General features: G+C 36.3%; 1 protein-coding gene across 1 annotated transcript in view; it reads right to left on the reverse strand.

The window, feature by feature from the left end:
• The window catches only part of ADAMTS6 (ADAM metallopeptidase with thrombospondin type 1 motif 6), a 148,865-nt gene that overhangs the window by 66,821 nt on the left and 62,462 nt on the right, over positions 1–19,582 (reverse strand). Inside the window, exons 9-10 of the mRNA XM_069001962.1 lie at positions 18,978–19,083; positions 5,668–5,814 (exon numbers count right to left, since the gene is read on the reverse strand). Of these exons, the coding sequence (XP_068858063.1) occupies positions 5,668–5,814; positions 18,978–19,083 (253 nt within the window). The remainder of the gene's footprint in view (positions 1–5,667; positions 5,815–18,977; positions 19,084–19,582) is intronic.

A 19,582-nucleotide genomic window follows, 5' to 3' on the forward strand; every position in this document is an offset into this window, starting at 1 on the left:
ATGTTACAGAACGTCCTCATTCATAATAATAGTGTGGACTATAACACAAGCTACTCTTAATGATCACAAATTAAATGTATTATAAATATTTGTGAATATCTGTTACAGATAAACAATCATATACATAAATACATTTATAGTATACATAGTTTTATTTAATTCTGATACCAAATTACCCATAAAATATGGAAAAAGCAATAGTAAAAATGATTAACAAAGAACACAGAGCATTTTTACATATACATACCAATCTAACCATTAATTATTTACATTCCAATTAATCCGGATCCTAACAGAATCCTTACTTCATATTTATAAGTAAAAACTGATTTTTAAGAGCACATGGATATAGTTCTGTACAGGTTACAAAAGCTGCTTTACTTTACTTGACATTAATGGGTAAACTCTGCACACTGCTCAGTAGTCTACAGATCTAAGCATAAATATTTGGAGAATCTGGACATAAGTAACAGAAGTGTGATTTGGAGTGGAGTGCTTAAAATTAAAATGAAGCCAAATGCAATTACTAAATTAAAACTTTCTTGAATGTTAGGGAAATTCAGATTTGCCACTCACACTCCTGATAAAATCTTCTTCTTTCCAATCTTTTAAGTAAGGTTGGCTCTGTCTTACTTTCTATTTCATACAAAAGGCTTTGTAATTTTGCACAATCTTTTAATCACACTCAATTGTCCTTTGCTTGGTGGTAGTAATTTGCTGTTTCTTTAATGCATACTATCCCCCATATTGTCTTGTGTTCCAAAGCATTATTTTATTCATTGGAATAATTATCCAGCAGCCATACTGAGAAAAATCTATTTGTTCATGTATCAAAACCATCCTCCTATCAAAATCTGTTTTTAAGAGTTCAGAAGATACTCAGCTATAAAATACTGGAACAATCATTTATTTCATCAGATATTCTACAAATAAGTTAATGGAAATCTGCTGCTGATTCTGCCCTTTACAATTTCATTATATTTAAATAACTCGAGAGGTAGACAAAGAGTAATAATTGCAAAGTCAACACTCAAAGCCATATTGCCATCCCGTGATTACTGAAAATCTTTGGTCTTTTTTTCAAGTAGGTAGCCTTTTAAGTAAAACGTAAGACTTTCAAAGTTTAAGAAATCTTTGAGGACAGGTGTTTTTTATTTAATTATCTGTTAGCAAAAAAAAAAATTTAAATATTAGTATAATTTAATGAACACATAATACTGAATGTAAATTTTCGCCACTGATTTGTAGAAAGAGATATTAAATTTTGATACGATTGATGTGATCTTATCTTTCAAAACTAGTCTTGGTTTATACTTTTTTTCAGAAGTTACTTTACATTTCTGGAGTATGAGAGAACTGGTCAGTGTGCCACAGATGGTATACAAGGCATATATAGATGTATCCTATATTTAGCTTGCATAAGCACTTGATTCTTGGGCAGGTGATGTCTGGACCAGAACACTGAATGAATTCTAATTTTTGTCTATATTGTCTGCATGGGCTTGCTTAGACCAAGATAGTTTTGGCTCCCTTCCAGAGTTACAAAGTTGTAGTCTAAGATCTAAATCCTGCTGTATGGCAATCATAGAGTGTCTCCAAGAATTTTCTGTGATAGATGTTACTGAAATAATTTAAGACTCTTGGTTCTCCTCCATCTTCAAAAGACAATCCTGCCTTTGAAAGATAGAGTTGGCCATCTTGCTTCTTTTAACTCCTCTCCTGATAATGACAAGAAAAATAAACTGTGATTCCAGAAATCACCCAGTCTTTGTTATAACAAAACACAGTAGTAATAGATACACGCACATTGCATGGAATGAAATTTATACTAATTGTTTTTCAGTCACTAAAAATAATTTTAGGCTTGGTCTTTTTCTCCTATGAACAGATATTGCAGGTTTCTATTCATCTCATGGGAATCTCTGTCCTCGGAGACTGCTCTCCAAGCCTTGAATTCTCAGTCAGTAAAACTGTAATTAGTTCCATATAATGTTAGTGAAATTAGAGCCATTGCAAAGCACTTATGAACAATTCAGTTGATAAATGGAATGATGCCAATCTTTCACTCTACCTAAAAGCTTGATAGACAACAGCTATTATAAGCTTGGCAGACAACAGCTATTATGTGCTTCAAGGAACGTTTTCTCCAGAAAAAAGTATTTCCTTTGGCCATTGCTATATCTGCACTGGTTGACCATCCTTGCTGAGAGTTTTGGTAGATCTATTAGCAATACACAACTTTTCTTTGTCTTATTGTCATCCTTTGAGCCATATTCATCCTCTTTCCATCCTCCTTCCGGCACTTCCGCAAAATAATTTGTGTTCCCAACTACTGCCTGACTGAACTGATACCCTCCAGGTGACACTTAATGATTACTCCTCGGTGAAAAACTGCTGTAGCAAGTGGTGACCTGAGCTGGCAAATGAGTAAATCCACATTAACCTACCTTACCATAAAACACTCTCAACACATAATGAGATTCTATCAAAATTCATTCCAATTGCACTAATGTGGTACTATGATAGCCTGGCCCAAATGTGTACAAAGATCCAAAGATATAAATCTAAAAGATCTCACAGACCAGGTTTCTGCTTGGCTATCTGCATTTAAAATCCTCGTGTCCTATCTTTCTTGTTAGACACAGCTAAATGAATTCCAAACCAGCTTGGCCTCTAAAGCTCTACATCAGCATTTTTCTCACCTGTTGCTAAGTTATGAAGAAATATGAAGGGAAAAAAAAATTCTCACCAGGATGCAGATTTCTGCTCTTCTAAAAGCAGTCAAGGAAATGTTGCCACATGAAACTTGCTATTTTTCTTTGCTTCTTGCTAACTGATTACTACCTACAACTGAAATTTATCTGCTGTTAGAGCTGTTCTGTCTTAAGGAAAGGTGTGAATGGGTAAAAAGTGATTTTGCATTCTGACAGCTGTCCTGCAGGTACTTGTGTTAGTCTAACAGCTTCCTGTTGTCATTGAGATGGCATAAAAGCTGGTGAGGATACTAGAAACTGGAGAAACAAACTACAGTTTTACAGACTACTCTACCTTATGAAATAAAAAATCAAGTATTTTAAGAAAAAATGTATCAATTGATTGATATTAGATCCACAGACAATAAGCATAGATCTATAATGAACAGATCATGTTTGAGAAATCTGACATTTTTAAAAACAGATTCCAGAACTACTAGATGAAAGAAAAGTTACATTTGACTCTTAGAACAGTATTTAACACAGTATTCTATAAAACTGGAAAATCTATAAAAATTGCAATGTGTAAAATAATGTGTGTCCAAGGTGGCTTTGAAAAAAAATAACATTTCCATTCCAGGTTACAAAAATACAGCTAAAGTATTATAAAAAATAGTTCATTATTGAATCTTCTATGCATAGGCTTTTGTTTTACTCTAGCTCAGATATCACTTAGTATCTTCAGTAATTATTTTTTTTTAAATTCATAGATGGTAGTAATTTGAGTAGAGTTGCAAACACTGGCAATGATAGAGAAGTATCTTAAAAAACCTGAGGAGATTAGAACTGTGGGAATAGATTCAACAGAATACTTCTGGATTTATGTTAACATAAGTGCAATTTCACTGCCATCCCACAGACTACAAAATTAAACTTAACCATAAATCAAACCTATGGAATGGAAAAGAATAATGGAGATGCTAAAAGTAAATAATAAAATAAATCAATTGAAAACCCGTGATGTAAAAAGGCTCAAGATAAAAATGTTTTTAACTGGCAGTAAAAATTTGAAAGACCACTGCATACATCAGGCTAAAATTTGAAACTGTGCAGGAACATTATGAACAAATGTCCAGCCCTATTATATTTGCATAACAACACAAGCCACAGAATTTTATCATGTTCTTTTCCCAAAATCCATAAATAAGAAATAACTTCTTCACTTTATGCTGAATTATGTCCTCGTCAACGGACAACTTATTGTCAGGACAATTATGGGACCAAAATGCAGTTTTTTGGAGAAGAGCAACAAACAGAAGTAAACAAGACAGAGAACTGCAGAAGTGTAACAAGAAGAACAAGCTCCCAAATACTACCTGAACTTAGGTAAGCCTGCAGTCAGGACTACAAAGCTGTGAAATGATCTTAGAAGAGATATGAAAACATTAAACTTTTTCATGGTTAAAACCAGGCTGCAATGACATACTAGAAAGACTACTAATGGGAACAGCATTGAATGACAATAAGTAACTGGTAAGTACAAAACAAAATAACTATGTATATTTTTTTAAATAACGCTAGTGTTAAATAAATACATATATATCTATATATATATATCTATCTATATATATATATATATATATATATATATCTACTTAGCAAATGAAATTATATTGTGAGAAACCTGTGTCACACATGTATGGTAAGGATGATTTACACATTTATTGCTTTATTTTAGATATTCATTTTAAATGCACCAGTACATAAAACTGTGTGGGTGCACAGTTCAGTGGTCTGATACAAAATGCCTATTATAACCTATTACAGTAACTGATGAGAAGTTTTCTTCCTCTGAATAGCACCAACAGTAAATGTCTGTCTCTGTCCACTGACTCTATAGGAAGCTCAAGCACCTCATCAGCCCAAGTCAGTGATTCTCTACATCCTGTGGGACGCTACATTTGAATCAACCTAAAGGTTTTGGTCTGGATGAGTCCCTTCAGACAAGATACAGAAGACAGCATCTTATTCTGAATTTAGATCCCTGAAAGGAGATGCTAATTTTGTTCTTGGTAGCCTGACGGTTAAACACTTGACTGGTTTAAGTCCCTCCCTTAAAGTACAGTAAGTATCTGAATTACTGAACAACCTGTGTTTCCTAAGGGAATGACTGCACTAATGACACTGAACCTGCCAACTAAATGTTGTTTTCCTCCAATAAAGCCCATCTTTCAGCATCTAAAAAATCTGTTATGAATCTGTTATTGGTGAACTCATGGTTATATGTACTTGTCTTCAAAACTTAAAACACATACAAAGCTTCATTACGAATCATCTATACCAGTGAATATATTGATATGAGTACATTTTTGTGAATAACATATTTCGACTGAATTTTTTCACAGTGAAATTTCAGGTAGCAATCTACTTCTGGATAAAAATCACCACAGAAGTAGAGGTTATCAGAATTTTAAGGTATTAATAGAGAGATCTATGCCATCCTCTTCTATAATCTTTATATTCTCACCAATGGTACCAAAGAACATTGATAGGTAAAAACCCACAAGACTGCATGAAAAACATCTGAAGAATGAAATGTAAAAGGAACAAAGCTATAGCTTTCTTCCCTTTATTAGATTCCCTCACATTACGCATGCATGCAAAACATGATCCATAGACAAATTCTGCCCTTCTCTAGTTCTCACTCTGAGATTAATGAAGTAATGAGGTATGATCAGCATTTCAGAATCTTTTGAGTAGATTAAAAACAGTAGAGAACTGGGAGTGGAGCAAAAGAAGCTTTTGCCATTACATAGAAACAATGCTCTACAGAAAAAAGTCTTAAGCGACTCACTATATTTCTGTCTATTCATTATAAAAATGTAAACCATCAGAACAGGTCACTATATTTTTACAATTGATACCAAAAGGTGTCAATTTTTTGAAAACTCATTTTTCATGAGAGATTACTTACTCTAAAAAGCTGGTGATGTAATCCCGACTGCAGGCTGACCAAGAGAAAGGATTGGTGTTTGCTGTAATATGAGCTGCCATTAGCTTTGCTGCTTCATGACCTTTGGTCCCACAGGAATTTCCAATTCCATCATGATTCATACCAAAACTGCTCAAAAGAGAAGGAGAAAGAGCCCATTACTCTTTTATGGCATCATATATCTCTTAAAACATAATGTCACCTTTACAGCAATCATGTTGGACCCAAAACAACACAGTGCAGGAGAGCTCCTAAGTGTACAGTCAGTTAAGTTCTGTTTAGTTTATTCAGCTCTCAGAATATGGCACAATTACATAACCTTGTTTCCTCCTATGGATTTTTGGAAGTGTTTTATTTGTTTTCTAAATCTTTTAAAGAAAACATAACAGTATCCTTGCAAGACGAATACAGAGCTCTGAAGCCTTTATTTGGTATGGTACCTGGATATGGAATATTTATTTTAGCTCAGACTCTTGGATTAGTAAAAAAGGACAAATAGGCACTGTTACTGTAACAATACAGTATATATAGGCACACTGAAAACAAGGATAATTCAAGTCAGACATGGGGTTTGCAATTCCTAGGGCCATGCTGTTCGCACACTTCCCCTCTGTATCTACTCACAGAGGGACTTGGAGCCCTTCTATTAGAGCTTTGCTTTGTCAAAGAATGTCAAAATGAAGACAATTACAAATAGAAAAATGTGATAAGAAACCTCTGCATGGAACTTGGACAGAAGAGGTTTTCAGGCAAGAAATTAACTTTCAAGAAAGATGATATGACCCTCGTAAAAAAATATGGCTAAAGAATCCCTATGTCTTAAAACCCCCTTGAACTACAGATCATCAGCAGAACCATTAAATTAAAACTAGAAATTCACAGACCATCTATTTGAACAGAATTTCATTGCGGACTGTCTTTGTTTAGGACAATCAACAATGTGTACTTTATGGATGTGACATAAATGAGGCACCTCAATAGTATACACATATAGTTTTCAATAGTATATACATATAGTTTTCAATAGTATACACATTTCTAAAACTCCACTCTCTTAGTCTTTGATTAATTTCCATTAATCACTTGGGGGAAAAAATTTGTTCCCTCATTTCTTTTTTTTTTAAATATTAAGCTTTGGTCAAATTTACTCCTTCTCAAATAGGGTACAAGGCTTAGGAAATCAGAGGGGCAGACAGTAAGAGACACAGGAACTTCCCTGATAATGAGACAGAGAAGTGATTAAAACAATGCCAAAACTGAGATTCTGAACTTCCAGAATCATGCAAAGAGGTCTGTCTTTGGAGTCTTCTGTATGCTAAAAGGCTCTCTGATTTATTACTCATCATTCAGGAACACAAACGTGTTGAGTCACTCAGTTTTGATTTTCTGTAATATTTAGGACTGACTGCAAGAACATACGGATGTACTATGGTAGTACATAAGAAACTGACCATTTATCAGCTGACAATACCACTTCATATCAATTCATGCCACTTTCCTTGAAAGCTGAGGCAGTTGAGTTATATTAATCTAAACACATTGCTCCAGAATGTGGTATAAAACCCTAAGAGTTTAATGTTACCCCAAGCTTCGGTACACTGAGTACTACTTCACCTCTTCAGATGATCATAACAACTTACAAGTGGAAGGTGTTGGTACCATTCCTTCCAAAAAAAAAAAGAACATCTGTGAATGATGGATGTTTCCTACAATACCAGGAAGGACTTTATCAATAAAAAAGCATGGCTTCCTTGCCTATGGGATGTCTCCCTATGGAATACCTATTCTGCAGCAATGCTTGCATGTATATGGCTCAGTTTTTGATCTCTCACAAATGCAGAATGCTGTATACTGTATTATACACTGGAAAGGTCTGACTGACAGCTTAGACTGTTATATAATCAAATAAAGAATGCCCCTCGCATATAAAAAATACAGCTTTAATCAACTTATTTGAGCAATGTACGTAACGCAATGAAACTTTCAGACCAGTGTTAATTCTTATGATCTTATCAGATAATCTGTCCACATTAGGAGAGGAAAGAACTTAGATGTCTTATGCAACAAACTGAACCAGAATTTAACAATGAAAAATGTGCTTTATTTATGTATTATCAATGGCAATAATTTCCCAGAATTTGAGGTACTTCAAACAGTAACACTCCTTTTTGAATTGTCTCTGTACCATTTCTGAAAACAGAAAACCTTCTTTTTAAATCATCTCCATAAATTACTTGTTTATAGAAATGAGTTGGATAATTCTTACATTCATTTTATCTCTAATTAGTGTATTCCATTTTCTAAAAATCTTACTGATTTCAACTCTCTGGGAACTGAAATTTTTATCTTTTGGGCATATGATTAAAAGAACAAACTTCATAGTTTAATAACTTTCCTTCCATCAGCTCTCGCAGATGATGTTGGCGGCAGTAGCAGTGATATGTCTGATAAAAAGCATGTCTGTGAATGGGAGCCATAATTTCTGATGCACATGGGAACTCAATCAATGCCTTTCTATGAGCCAATGGTATACTCATTTTTTATAAATATTCATTCACCTACATCATCTATTCCTTTCCAAGAAGGCTTTTCTACTTGCCCTTGCTTCTGAATTTAGGAGGAAAGTGATCATGAGGTGCAGGTAACTTTTTCTGATGTTTGCAGAGGGGTTTTACAATTACTGTCATCATTTCCAAAGATGGTTGTGGCAGCATGCCATTACAGTCCGGTAATTTGCACTCCTATGGGCAGGACTGCAGATGGAAACACATTTCTGACCAAATTGCCAGTTTTATTTCCATCAGAACATGCTGGTCATATTTGACCATCATTACATTAAAACTAGGTCTTTACAAAAGCATGTTTGCAATTGGATTGGCATGGAAAGGTAGAGAAGAAAGTAAGGAACATAAAATATTCTTTGTGGAGCCACTGTTATGATTTGCCTACCTTTTTCAAACTCATTAAACATACACAGACTGTATTCCTTTCACTGGCTTAAAAAGCCTGTCCAAAACTACCAGTATAATTTTGTCTTTACAAGAACAGCCAGATGAGTGAGCAGAGACTGAAGTCTCCTCAGGCGATACAGAAGTTATTATGTGAAGTTATCTTTCCACCTAAAATCTCAAGGAAGGATGTTTAACCCAGCAGCTCTTGTGTTTTCAAGCATTATGGCTCCTCATTTCCCAAGAGAGCACTTACCTTACATTTAAGAACTGTGCAAAGTAGAAACACTAAGAACCTTAAAACTATAATTGAAACTCTCCTGCAAATTATTTCTAGTTTGTATACTTCTCAAAAAATTCTGAGGCAGCACATCCTAGTAGCGCTCACTGCCTGTTTCGCTTACTAACATCTGTAACTGAACAGATTTTTTTCCTTTTGGCAATCTGTTTTTCCTTATATCTGAAAAAATTATCTGAGGAAGTTATTTGTAATACACATCCTACTTAAGATCCAACCTCAAAAATCACAGGGGAGATAACTAGTGTCAGCTGCACTGAATAAAACAGCAATAGATAAGCAGAGACCCTGGAGTATAAGCAGAGGGAAGGATGTGAATGTAAACTTCTTGTCTACCCTTCCTTTATCTTGCAAAAAAACCAACATTGCAGGTCTCTACATTTTCATTTGGTTACTGATACATTTGATGGTTCTAAACCATGATGGTTATGGCTGCCAAAACACTTACTGCTGATACATATGAAATTACAGCAGTTATTCTTGTGAGACAGCCAGAATGCTTCCATTCTTATTTATTATCCAGATACTTAAGATTCAGAGAAAACAGATCCATACCAATGCATCTCCATACTCTGTGCTGAAATTTATTTTGTTACCATGTACTTTATTAGCACTGAAGTTACCTTAAAAGTGGTACTCTGGCAAAATGCTATTTCTCAACCAATTATCTCTGCTATTTGACTGAAGTACTAATTATCTGCATATCAAAACCTTTCCTAGCTTTCTTAGGGTTTGGAGCATTCAGAAAAGCACAAATTGCTAATGTTTAATTTCTTTAAATACAATAGAGTTAATTTATTTCATGTTAATTTTTTTGTTTCATGAGTTACCTGAATTCATGAGTTCATGAGTTACCTGAATTTGACCCAGTTTTTTTTAAAGCAGTGTCTTTTATGTTGTTCCGCCACTTGTTTAACAGCCTTAGGAAGAAGTATGCCAGAGACAGAATTGTGAGACAGGTGAGGAAACAAAGTTACAGGAACACAAGCAAGAGAAATACCGTAAAGTCAAGCACTGGATCTTCTTGTTCATTATCTGAAGCTGATTCACAGCTGCAAAAATGACATATGCTCAGAATAAAGAATTGGCACCCTATCTTTCTAAAACAAAGTAAAGAAACTTACACCTTAAGAGGTTTTATGATATTAATTATCTGTACTAGGAGATAAACACACATGTTAAGAGTGAAATGGGCCATTTTCAAGTAATTATCTTGACTTAGGTACATTGCAAGTATTCCTCCAGTATCTCAGCATGTTAGACACACTGATCTAACATTTATGGAGAGTGAAATAAAGGGTAGGGAAGGGTCATAAAGTGCAGCAGTGAAGAATACTTTAAACCTTTCTAAAAGTAAATCTCTACCAGAGTGTAGGCATGCTTGAACAAGTATTCTTGTATTTGACAGAAGACTGAAATAGCAGATAATAATTTGCTTGGAGAAACTGAGTTTATTACATTAGATGCAAAAATTTTCATAAAAATTGTATTAAGTAATTTTGCCAGTGTATTGTACTTATTCTCATAATTTAAAATGTGTAATTTAAATATCTATATACGTAGTTCATATAGCTTAGAATGTCTATTTAGGGCCTACATTGAAAAATTAGAAATGTCAGCTTCCCTACATCTGTAAACATAGGCATGGCTTTAAACATGCCTTTTCTTAGTGTCAGTGGAAAATACACAAGGGGAGAACCACGTTCAACATTATTTTGTTCAACAAAAAGTGAGTGAATCTGAACATAAACTGCCATTAAACAATAATAGAATTTTTTTGCCTACAATATCAGAGCTATGAGCTACACACAACAATGCACAATTTTTATGTGGACATACATGGTCTTGGTAATTTTATTAATTACTCTCATGTCTACTAGGAGTGAAATATTTTCCAATTGTTACAAGGTTATGGTAAATTTTGGAGACCTTACAATCATCAGATTTTATGTTTTCTCAGTAACAAAGGTAAGCAGTTTTTCTTTACTTTTGTAAGTATTTTCCCCATACATCTCTTAACAGAAAATTCTCCTCTTTCTATGTAGTCCTCCATATATTTTTAGTCAATGGTACAAAAGTATTGGTTATAGCTACATAACAGCATGAAAATTAAAATTTGCCCGTAAATGACATTACAAATGAAGGGATAAATAATCAAAAAGTATTGAAAAATCAATTTATTTTAATTTAGGGTTCCAAACATTGATAGCATTTATTGAAACTACCTAACACTACATATTCCTCAAGGGAGGAATCAAGGTTAATTAGTTACTTCACCTTCTATTTTCATGTCTTAACATGGATTTTTAACCTTAACTGGTGATTTCCTGCATTTGGAGATCATTCTGCAGTTTGGAGTATCCTTAATGTTTTATTTTGAAGTAATGCAGAATTTTAAACTTTAACTTTGGTCAAACACATTAGGTCTCTGAAAACTTGGGAAACAAACTAATTCAATAATAGGAGATTTATAAAAAGCATATCTGCTATGAAATTCAACATAATTTTAGCACACTTCTATCATAATTTTTCCTATTTACTTCCTAAATACTGTTCTCCTCTCAGTCCTGGATGATGACAAAACACCCCATCAAGTACAATTTTTATATATGAGCATCATTTAGTATTAAATAACATATGAGGCTCTTAAAAGTTCAGCAATTTCTAATTTACTAAAAACCAATGCAGTTTTTCAGAAACCTGACCTTTCTTATGGGGAAATGACAGAGTTCTATGGGACTATTATAAAAAAGCAGAGCACAAACTTCTCCTGGATTACACTGCCATAGCTATCCAGCCTTCATGGCACAATAGTATCGTCAAGGCTTGTGTACTACACAAAGCCAATAGTGCAAATGCATCAGGTGTCTACCTTGCAGGTCAAAGTGGAAAGTATTGGCTCCAATCAGGAAGCAAACTTCTGAGTTCAGATTTCCTTTGGAAATTCAAGATGCCCTGAAGGTTATGATAACCTTCCACTTCACCCCCATTTATTCTTCTTGCACTTTTGTTAAGACCTGTGAAGTGTTACTACATCCATTTTCCTTGATAAAAATGCTTGATGTTAGAAAAACTATTTTAGTATTGCAAATTCTAAACTTCAAATAATATTTCACAGGTATGTAGAGACAGACTTTTTTCAGATTTTAAATATAAACGTGTCACATAATTGGGGGGTTTTGCCTTATGTTTATGATATTTCATTTTATATGCATGTCATTAAAACTGAAGTCCCAGAGAAAACTTTTAAAAACTTGCAATATTGTAAAAGCAAGCATAAAATAACATTCTTTTAGCAAAAATGATCAGGGCAGGGGATGGAGGGTGGGGGGTGAGAGAGTTAGAAAATAATTATATATGGTCTTATGTGCCTTGTGGACACATTTTGGTTAAGGTTTTTGTTGGTTTTGTTTTATTCGGTTTTTTGCTTCTTTGGTTGTTTTGGTTTGGTTTCCTTTTGGTTTTTTTTATTTTGGTTTTTTTGGGGGCTTTGGTTTGGTTTGGTTTGGGGTTTTTAAACTAAAAAGCTTAGTTAAACTGTCCCTAAAAATTCAAGCCATTTGAACTCCATCACTCCTAGACATCTAGCAGGAAAAAGCTTAATGTGTTCTGTTTGCTGTTGAGGTGCTCCTACACTGTAGATTTGAGACAGTCTGCTATAGTTAAAGATGGAAGACATCATTGTCAGAGACAAAACAATTAAAATTGCATCAGCTGAAGAGCTGACAGGAGGTGATGTTAGTACAATCCATCCTAGCTGTGTTTTAATTAGCTTTGAAAAAGCTATTGTGAAGTTTGATATATGTGTCTCTATTACCTCAGACTGGAGCATTTTCTTTGTAGTTGTACAACAAATACATTCCTTGACATGCACTTCTTCTAGAAAACATCCCACTAAAACTCAGGTCCTCTGCTGCAGCTGAGGTTTGACTGATTGTGGTGAGTTGACCCTGGCTGGATGCCAGGTGCCCGCCCCTCTCTTCCTCAGCTGAAAATTTGAGGAAAGGTTTGCGGGTTGAGATAGGGACAGGAAGAGACCACTCACCAATTACCATCATGGGCAAATAGATTCAACTTTCTGAAATTAGCTTAATTTTATTCTGAATCAAATCAGAGTAGGAGAATGAGAAATAAAAACCAAATTTTAAAACAACTTTACCCCCAACCACCCCATTTTCCCAGGCTCAGATTTACTCCTTAATGGAAAATGATGGTTACTGTCAGTTACACATCACTGCTGCTCCTTCTGCCTCACACTCTTTCCTTCTCCAGAATGCAGTCCCTCCCACCCACCCACTGGAGCCGGTTCTCCATTAAATTCTTCAACATGGGTCCTTCCCATGGGCTGCGGTCCCTCACGAACTGCTCCAGTGTGGGCCCCTTCCATGGACTGCAGTCCTTCAGACACAGCCTGCTCCTGTGTGGATCCCTCATGGGATTCTTCCAGGAAACCTGCTCCAGCATGGGCTCCTCTTTGCACAGGGCCACAGGTCCTACCAGGGGCCTGCTCCCCATAGGCCTCCCACAGGGTCACAGCCTCCTCTCAGGCATCCACCTGCTCCAACATGGTGTCCTCCATGGACTTCAGGTGGATCTCTGCTTCCCTGTGTTCCTCCATGGGCTGCAGGGGCACAGCTGCCTCACCATGGTCTGCACCACAGGCTGCAGGGGAACCTCAGCTCCAGTGCTTTCTCATTGACCTTGGTGTCTGCAGAGTTGTTTACCTCACCTATTCTCGCTCATCTTTTCTGGCTGTTGCTTTGCAGCAACTTTTCTACCCCCTTTCTAAAATGTGTTATCCCAGAAGCCCTACCACTTTCACTGATGGGCCCAGCCTTGGTGGGTCTATGTTGGAGCCTCCTAGCATCGGCTCTATGGGACATGGAGGAAGCTTCTGGCAGCTTCCCACAAAAGACACCCCTGTAGCCTGCCTGCTACTAAAACCTGACCATGCAAACCCAGTGCACTGATCAAACATAAAGCTCACTGGTCATTGAAGAATGAGGTAAAGTCAAGCATCTTCCAAAAGTACCACCAGATTACAAGTTTTACTCCAGCACTGAAGACCATCCTTCTCATATAGAAGGAGAGGTACTTATAATATTTTTCACTTTGCATACAGGCTGAAAAGAGACTTTAAAAAGTGCTAGAACTGCAGGCCTAGCTATATGAACTAATTTAGAACTAAACACGTGCTTGAAACTATCTCTGTTCTTCATCTTGAAGACAATTTAATCAGTTGGACTATAAGCTATGTTCTTATTATTTCTTACATCTTTTTTTATCAAGATATGACTGTCAAACTGTCAAATTTAAATTCATTACATCATCTATAAGTCAAGACAATTCTGACTTTTCAGAAACTATTTTAGCGACCAGTCCTGTCTACCAGCTCCTTTCATACAGCCCTCAATGCTTGTCTGTTATTCTTACTCTAAGTTCTACAGGCAACTTTCTGCCCTAAGCCTAGTCCACCACCCTCATGTTTTGACATTTCCTTTGTTTACCCACTTTTATTGTATTTATTCTTTTTCACTTTGTTTTTCGTTTTTCAAATCACAGCTAACTCCTCCACAGGACTGCAACAATGAATGGCAAAATGCCTTTCTTTTACCAATATACCTCTTCAAGTGAAATCTGGAATTCCTTACCAGTTCAACTAAGTATGCTATACAGCATGCACAGGACATGCTAGACATTTTAGAATGTATCCAAATATAAAAGCATAGAGCAGAAAGCCACCTAACTCAGCTGGCAGGGAAACAGAAAATGGGACTGGATCTTACATCATTTAACTTGTCTGAGATAAAAGCAAGATCAGGCCTGCGAAGAGTTCCTCTCTTCACCAAGAAGAAAAAGTCAAACTTTGCTCGACAATTTAGGGGATACACGCTCAATTCTCACTCTTGGTACAAGAAATCAGTTTGTGATCTTTGTTTACCAAAAATCTTAAGCATCTTTGGTGTGAAAAATATAATGGTAGGAAAGCAGACATTCTGCATGTCAAGCATCAGAAGTCAGTTTTCTAGAGAACCTATGTGGAAGTCTAAAGAGCCAACTCTGAAATTTATTTAATTCACAGAAGTACTAAGAGTAATACAAGGCTGTACTCTGAACCATGGCTAGAGAGAAACAATCATAAAATGTTAGTTTCTCCATTGTTTATGCACTCAAGAAAGAAATAACCACTGCGTATGACCATCTTCAATAAAAACAGCTGGTTATGAGTCTGAACTGCACACAGCTGGACAGCACCAAAACTGGGTTATACACATATAAACACTACAAGTGATAAGGAATGGAAGCCAAAAGAAATCTTTTTTAAAAAATGAAAATATTTAACAGAAATATTTAATAGAATATTTAACAGAGTGTGTTACAATCACACTCAGACTACCAGTCCCTTTAAGTTTTAAAGAAGTACTTTCCTGGATAGTATTTTTCAACCAAATGGAACTAAGCTGCATCAATACAAGGTTAAAGGAGTGAAATTTATGACACTATGATATACAGAAATTCAGACTGAAGGATCTAATGACTTCTCATCACTCTATAATTCAATAAAGTATTAATAACAGGTTGAGCCATATTTCCATCAGGGAAGCCTATAAATCTAATTCTGGAGAAACTGTGGATAATCTATCAAATATATGTATTATCATAATTGTTCTCTTTTAATCACAAAAGAATTTTGATCCTCAGCTCAAAGGTTCTTAAAACTCAGTATTCCATAGCAACTGTACAATTAATAAAAACATGATCTTTCAAAGTGAAATTCTCACATTCTTATCTAACTAGAATGCTATCCAGAAAAGTATTTCTCCTTGGAAACTTAAGAGATTAATAGTCTGTTTGTGATTATAATATTCAGCCATATTAACTTTCTGTTAAATATTTATAGGGTTTTTTTTTAATTTCTTTTTGCTTCTGTTCCTCACCACTTGTACATTTTTATGTGTATATTCATCCATCACTTGGATGAAGGGGCAGATGCCTGCTCAGCACATTCACTGAGGACATAAAGCTGGGAGCAGTGGCTGATGCCCCGGAGTGCTGTGCAGCCCTTCAGAAGGACTTGACAGGTTGGAGGGATGGGCAGAGAGGAACCATCTGAAATTCAGCAAAGGCAAATGCCAGGTCCTGCACCTGGGGAGGAACAAGCCCAGGCACCAGCACAGGCTGGGGCTGACCTGCTGGGGGGCAGCTCTGCAGAGAAGGACTTGCGGGTCCTGGTGGACACCCAGCTGTCCATGAGCCAGCAGAGTGTCCTGGTGGCCAAAGAGGCCAATGGTATCCTGGGGGGCATTAGGAAGGGCATTGCCAGCAGGTCATGGAAGGTGATCCTGCCCCTGTACTCAGCCCTGGTGAGGCCTCACCCGGAGAGCTGTGTCCAGTTCTGGGCTCCTCAGGACAAGAGAGACATGGAGCTCCTGGAGCAGGTCCAGTGGAGGGGTGTGAAGATAGTTAGGGGTCTGGAGCATCTCTCTTATGAGGAAAGGCTGAGAGGGAGTTGGGCCCATTCAGCCTCGAGAAGAGATGACTGAGAGGAGACCTCATCAGTGTCTATATGTATCTGAAGGGGAGGTACCAAGAAGATGAAGCCAGGCTCTTCTCAGAGATGTTAAGGAATAGGACAGAAGCTGATGCACAGAAGTTCCACCTGAACATAAGGAAGAATACTGCGCAGGTAACCATGCACTGGAACAGGTAGCCCAGAGAGGTTGTGAAGTCTCCCCCACTGGAGATACTAAAGAACAATCTGGATACAACCTGTGCTATGTACTCTACAATGACCCTGCTTGAGCAGGGAGATTGGACCAGATGATCCACTGTGGTCCCTCCCAAGCTGATCCATTCTGTGATTCTGTGTAATCTAGTGCTTTTTTGTTGCATATTACATATTCAGTGTAGGCACGTCCCTTAAATGCTTCTATTTTTCACCTAACAATGAAGTCAGTTTCCTATTCCAAGTCTGAAAAGAGGTACAGCCAAAGAAAAATGTTTAAAAGGCTCTCAGAAACAATTATTTTACTCACATATGCAAATACCTTCTAGCAGGTACTGGAAACTAGGAGGCTGAGAGGAAGAACAACTTTGACATAGTTGTAGAGGCATTCAGTCACAGCGTGGGTAGAATGACAGGTGATGTGTGACTACCACAAAACATAGATTTTGAAGATTTTTTTGGTCACATATTCTTCCCAGGTTATACTGATGGTATCTATATGGCACGCTAATTCTTAAAAACCAAGCTTGTAATGTAACTTTCTTTAATAACTGTGCATTGTATAACAGCTAAAGAATATAATTACTGCTTCTTATAAAACCAGAACCTGACATATCATGTCATCTATAGAATTAGCTGAAAGCCTCAAAGAGCTGAGATTTCAGAATTTTAAAGGATATTATGTATAAGAATCCAAAAGATATCAAACATACAAAGACCGATGGTAAAAACACTCATATGATCACAGGATATACACTATCACTATATGGGTTTTTCCAGATTCTAACCAGTCTAAGCTCATCAAATAAATTCTGGTCATCATGCCATATTTGCATGATAAAATAGTGGCACATATTAAATTAATTTTGTGTATCTCTGGAATAACATGTATAAAACACATACAAATATCTCAGAGGCAGGTGCCAAGAGGATGGTGCCAAACTCTTTCCAGTGGTGCCCAGGAACAGGATAAGGAGCAACAGCCAAAAACTAAAACACAAGAAGTTCCACTCAAGATGAGGAAGAGCTTCTTTGCATTGAAGGTGGCACAGCACTGGAGCAGGTTGCCCAGGGAGGTCATGGAGTCTCCCTCTCTTGAAACATTCAAAACACAGCTGGACAGGTTCCTGTGTCACCTGCTCTGAGTGACCCTGCCTTGGCAGAGGTTTGGACGAGATACAATACAAGACATTATTTACAGGAATTTTAGAACTATTAATATTTAGTGATTGGAGGAGCTCTTTCCTCAACCATGGAAAGGCAGGAAGGCAGAGCAGAAAGGCAGGAAGGCAGGAAGGCAGGTAGGCAGGAAGGAAGGAAGGAAAGTAGGTCAAGGGAGTTATTACATGTATTTTTAAATTATTATTTTTCAGATGTTATATAATTTAGAATTTTTGAATTCTAAAATTCATCTACACTAGATGTGAAGATTTTTTCATACATAATATAAATGAGAGCATAGCTGCCCAGTGATTATCTCACATAAGAGGTGGGCTAAAAATAACTGTTTACTTTTTTTGATCAGCAGATTGCTAGCTTTCATTTCAGTCTACACTGGAACTTTTAACAGTTCCATCAGCTAATGAGTGGAAAATCATGTAATCCATATCTGTATTGGTCAAGCCATGTAAATAAAGAAGGAAGCCTCTTGATCAAAAGAAGATGCCCAGTCTTTTTAGTCATCACAGTGTACTAACAGTGCTGTCTTTTGAGGGAAGACCTGAAATATTTCCAGACCAAACAATACTCAGATTTTATCAGTGTCAAAACAACATACTCTTTAAAACTATATGCTGATACTTTAAATGTAACAACTGATGCTATGACTGCTCTATGCCTGTTTTATATAGATCATGCTTGAGTGAAAGAGGACTTAAAGCATATGAATACTGACAACAGAATCAATGTTTCAGCGATAAGAGTTTGAATTATATGAAAGACAAAATAAAAAAGAGCCAAAAAAATTACCTTTTAACCACTTCTCTTACATGAAGAAAGGCAGCAAAAGTAACGGGGGAGAGAAAATTTTCAAAGCCAAACATTTAAAAATATGAAACAGATTAGGAAGGTTGTGAGTCAAGTCTCAGAAGGACAGATTTAACTGGAATCTGAAATCAAAGGGTATACAATGAGTCTTCAGTTCTAAATTTAAAGGCGCTGGTAATAGATACTAAATAAAATGTATTGCCACTCATGAATACCATATACAGAAACATGGAACATCAGAATAGAGCTGGTGCAGGAAAAAAATTATGTCTATTATTAACTAACGTTAAAAAGGTGATGAATTAAAATGTATTCTTATTTTAAACTCACTCACTTGTGACCAATCTCATGTGCAATGGTAAAAGCTGAACCTAGGCCAATGTCTTCATTAATGCTGCAGCTCCTTTCAGGCTCACACATTCCAGCCACAGAGGCCAAGCCTGAATAAACAGAAGGAGACACAAAGGGTCATGCCAAGGTGTTTCAGTCTTAAAAGCCCTAGTTATAAATGCCTGGATTCTTTTTAATAACTTCTATGCACAGAAGGAGCAGTTGGCAAAAGGTTAACTTTCTAGTCATTTGCAAAATCACTGGGGGGAATTTCACTTTGCCGGCTAGACATTAATATTTTTTGAACTGCAGTCAGTGCTGGAAAATGTCTAGACTAGGGGTTAGATTTATAAATTTTACTTCTGGTAACTTGGGACCACCTAGTAACTTGAGCCAGGAGAGGGAATTCAGGAAAGCATTTCTATTTTAACATTCTTGAGCCTGAAGAAAGCAAAATGTATCCACATTATTTTTCTAAAGAAATCTGTTTAAGTTTAGTGGGTTCATAAAAACATACAGGCAACTTTTTTAGCTATGAAAAACCTCACATGGTACATTAAAAAAAATTAAAAAAACAAAACTGAATGCATCAGTGAAGAGAGAGGAGAC

This window comes from Aphelocoma coerulescens, assembly GCF_041296385.1.
Source record: "Aphelocoma coerulescens isolate FSJ_1873_10779 chromosome Z unlocalized genomic scaffold, UR_Acoe_1.0 ChrZ, whole genome shotgun sequence".
Lineage (NCBI taxonomy): Eukaryota > Metazoa > Chordata > Aves > Passeriformes > Corvidae > Aphelocoma > Aphelocoma coerulescens.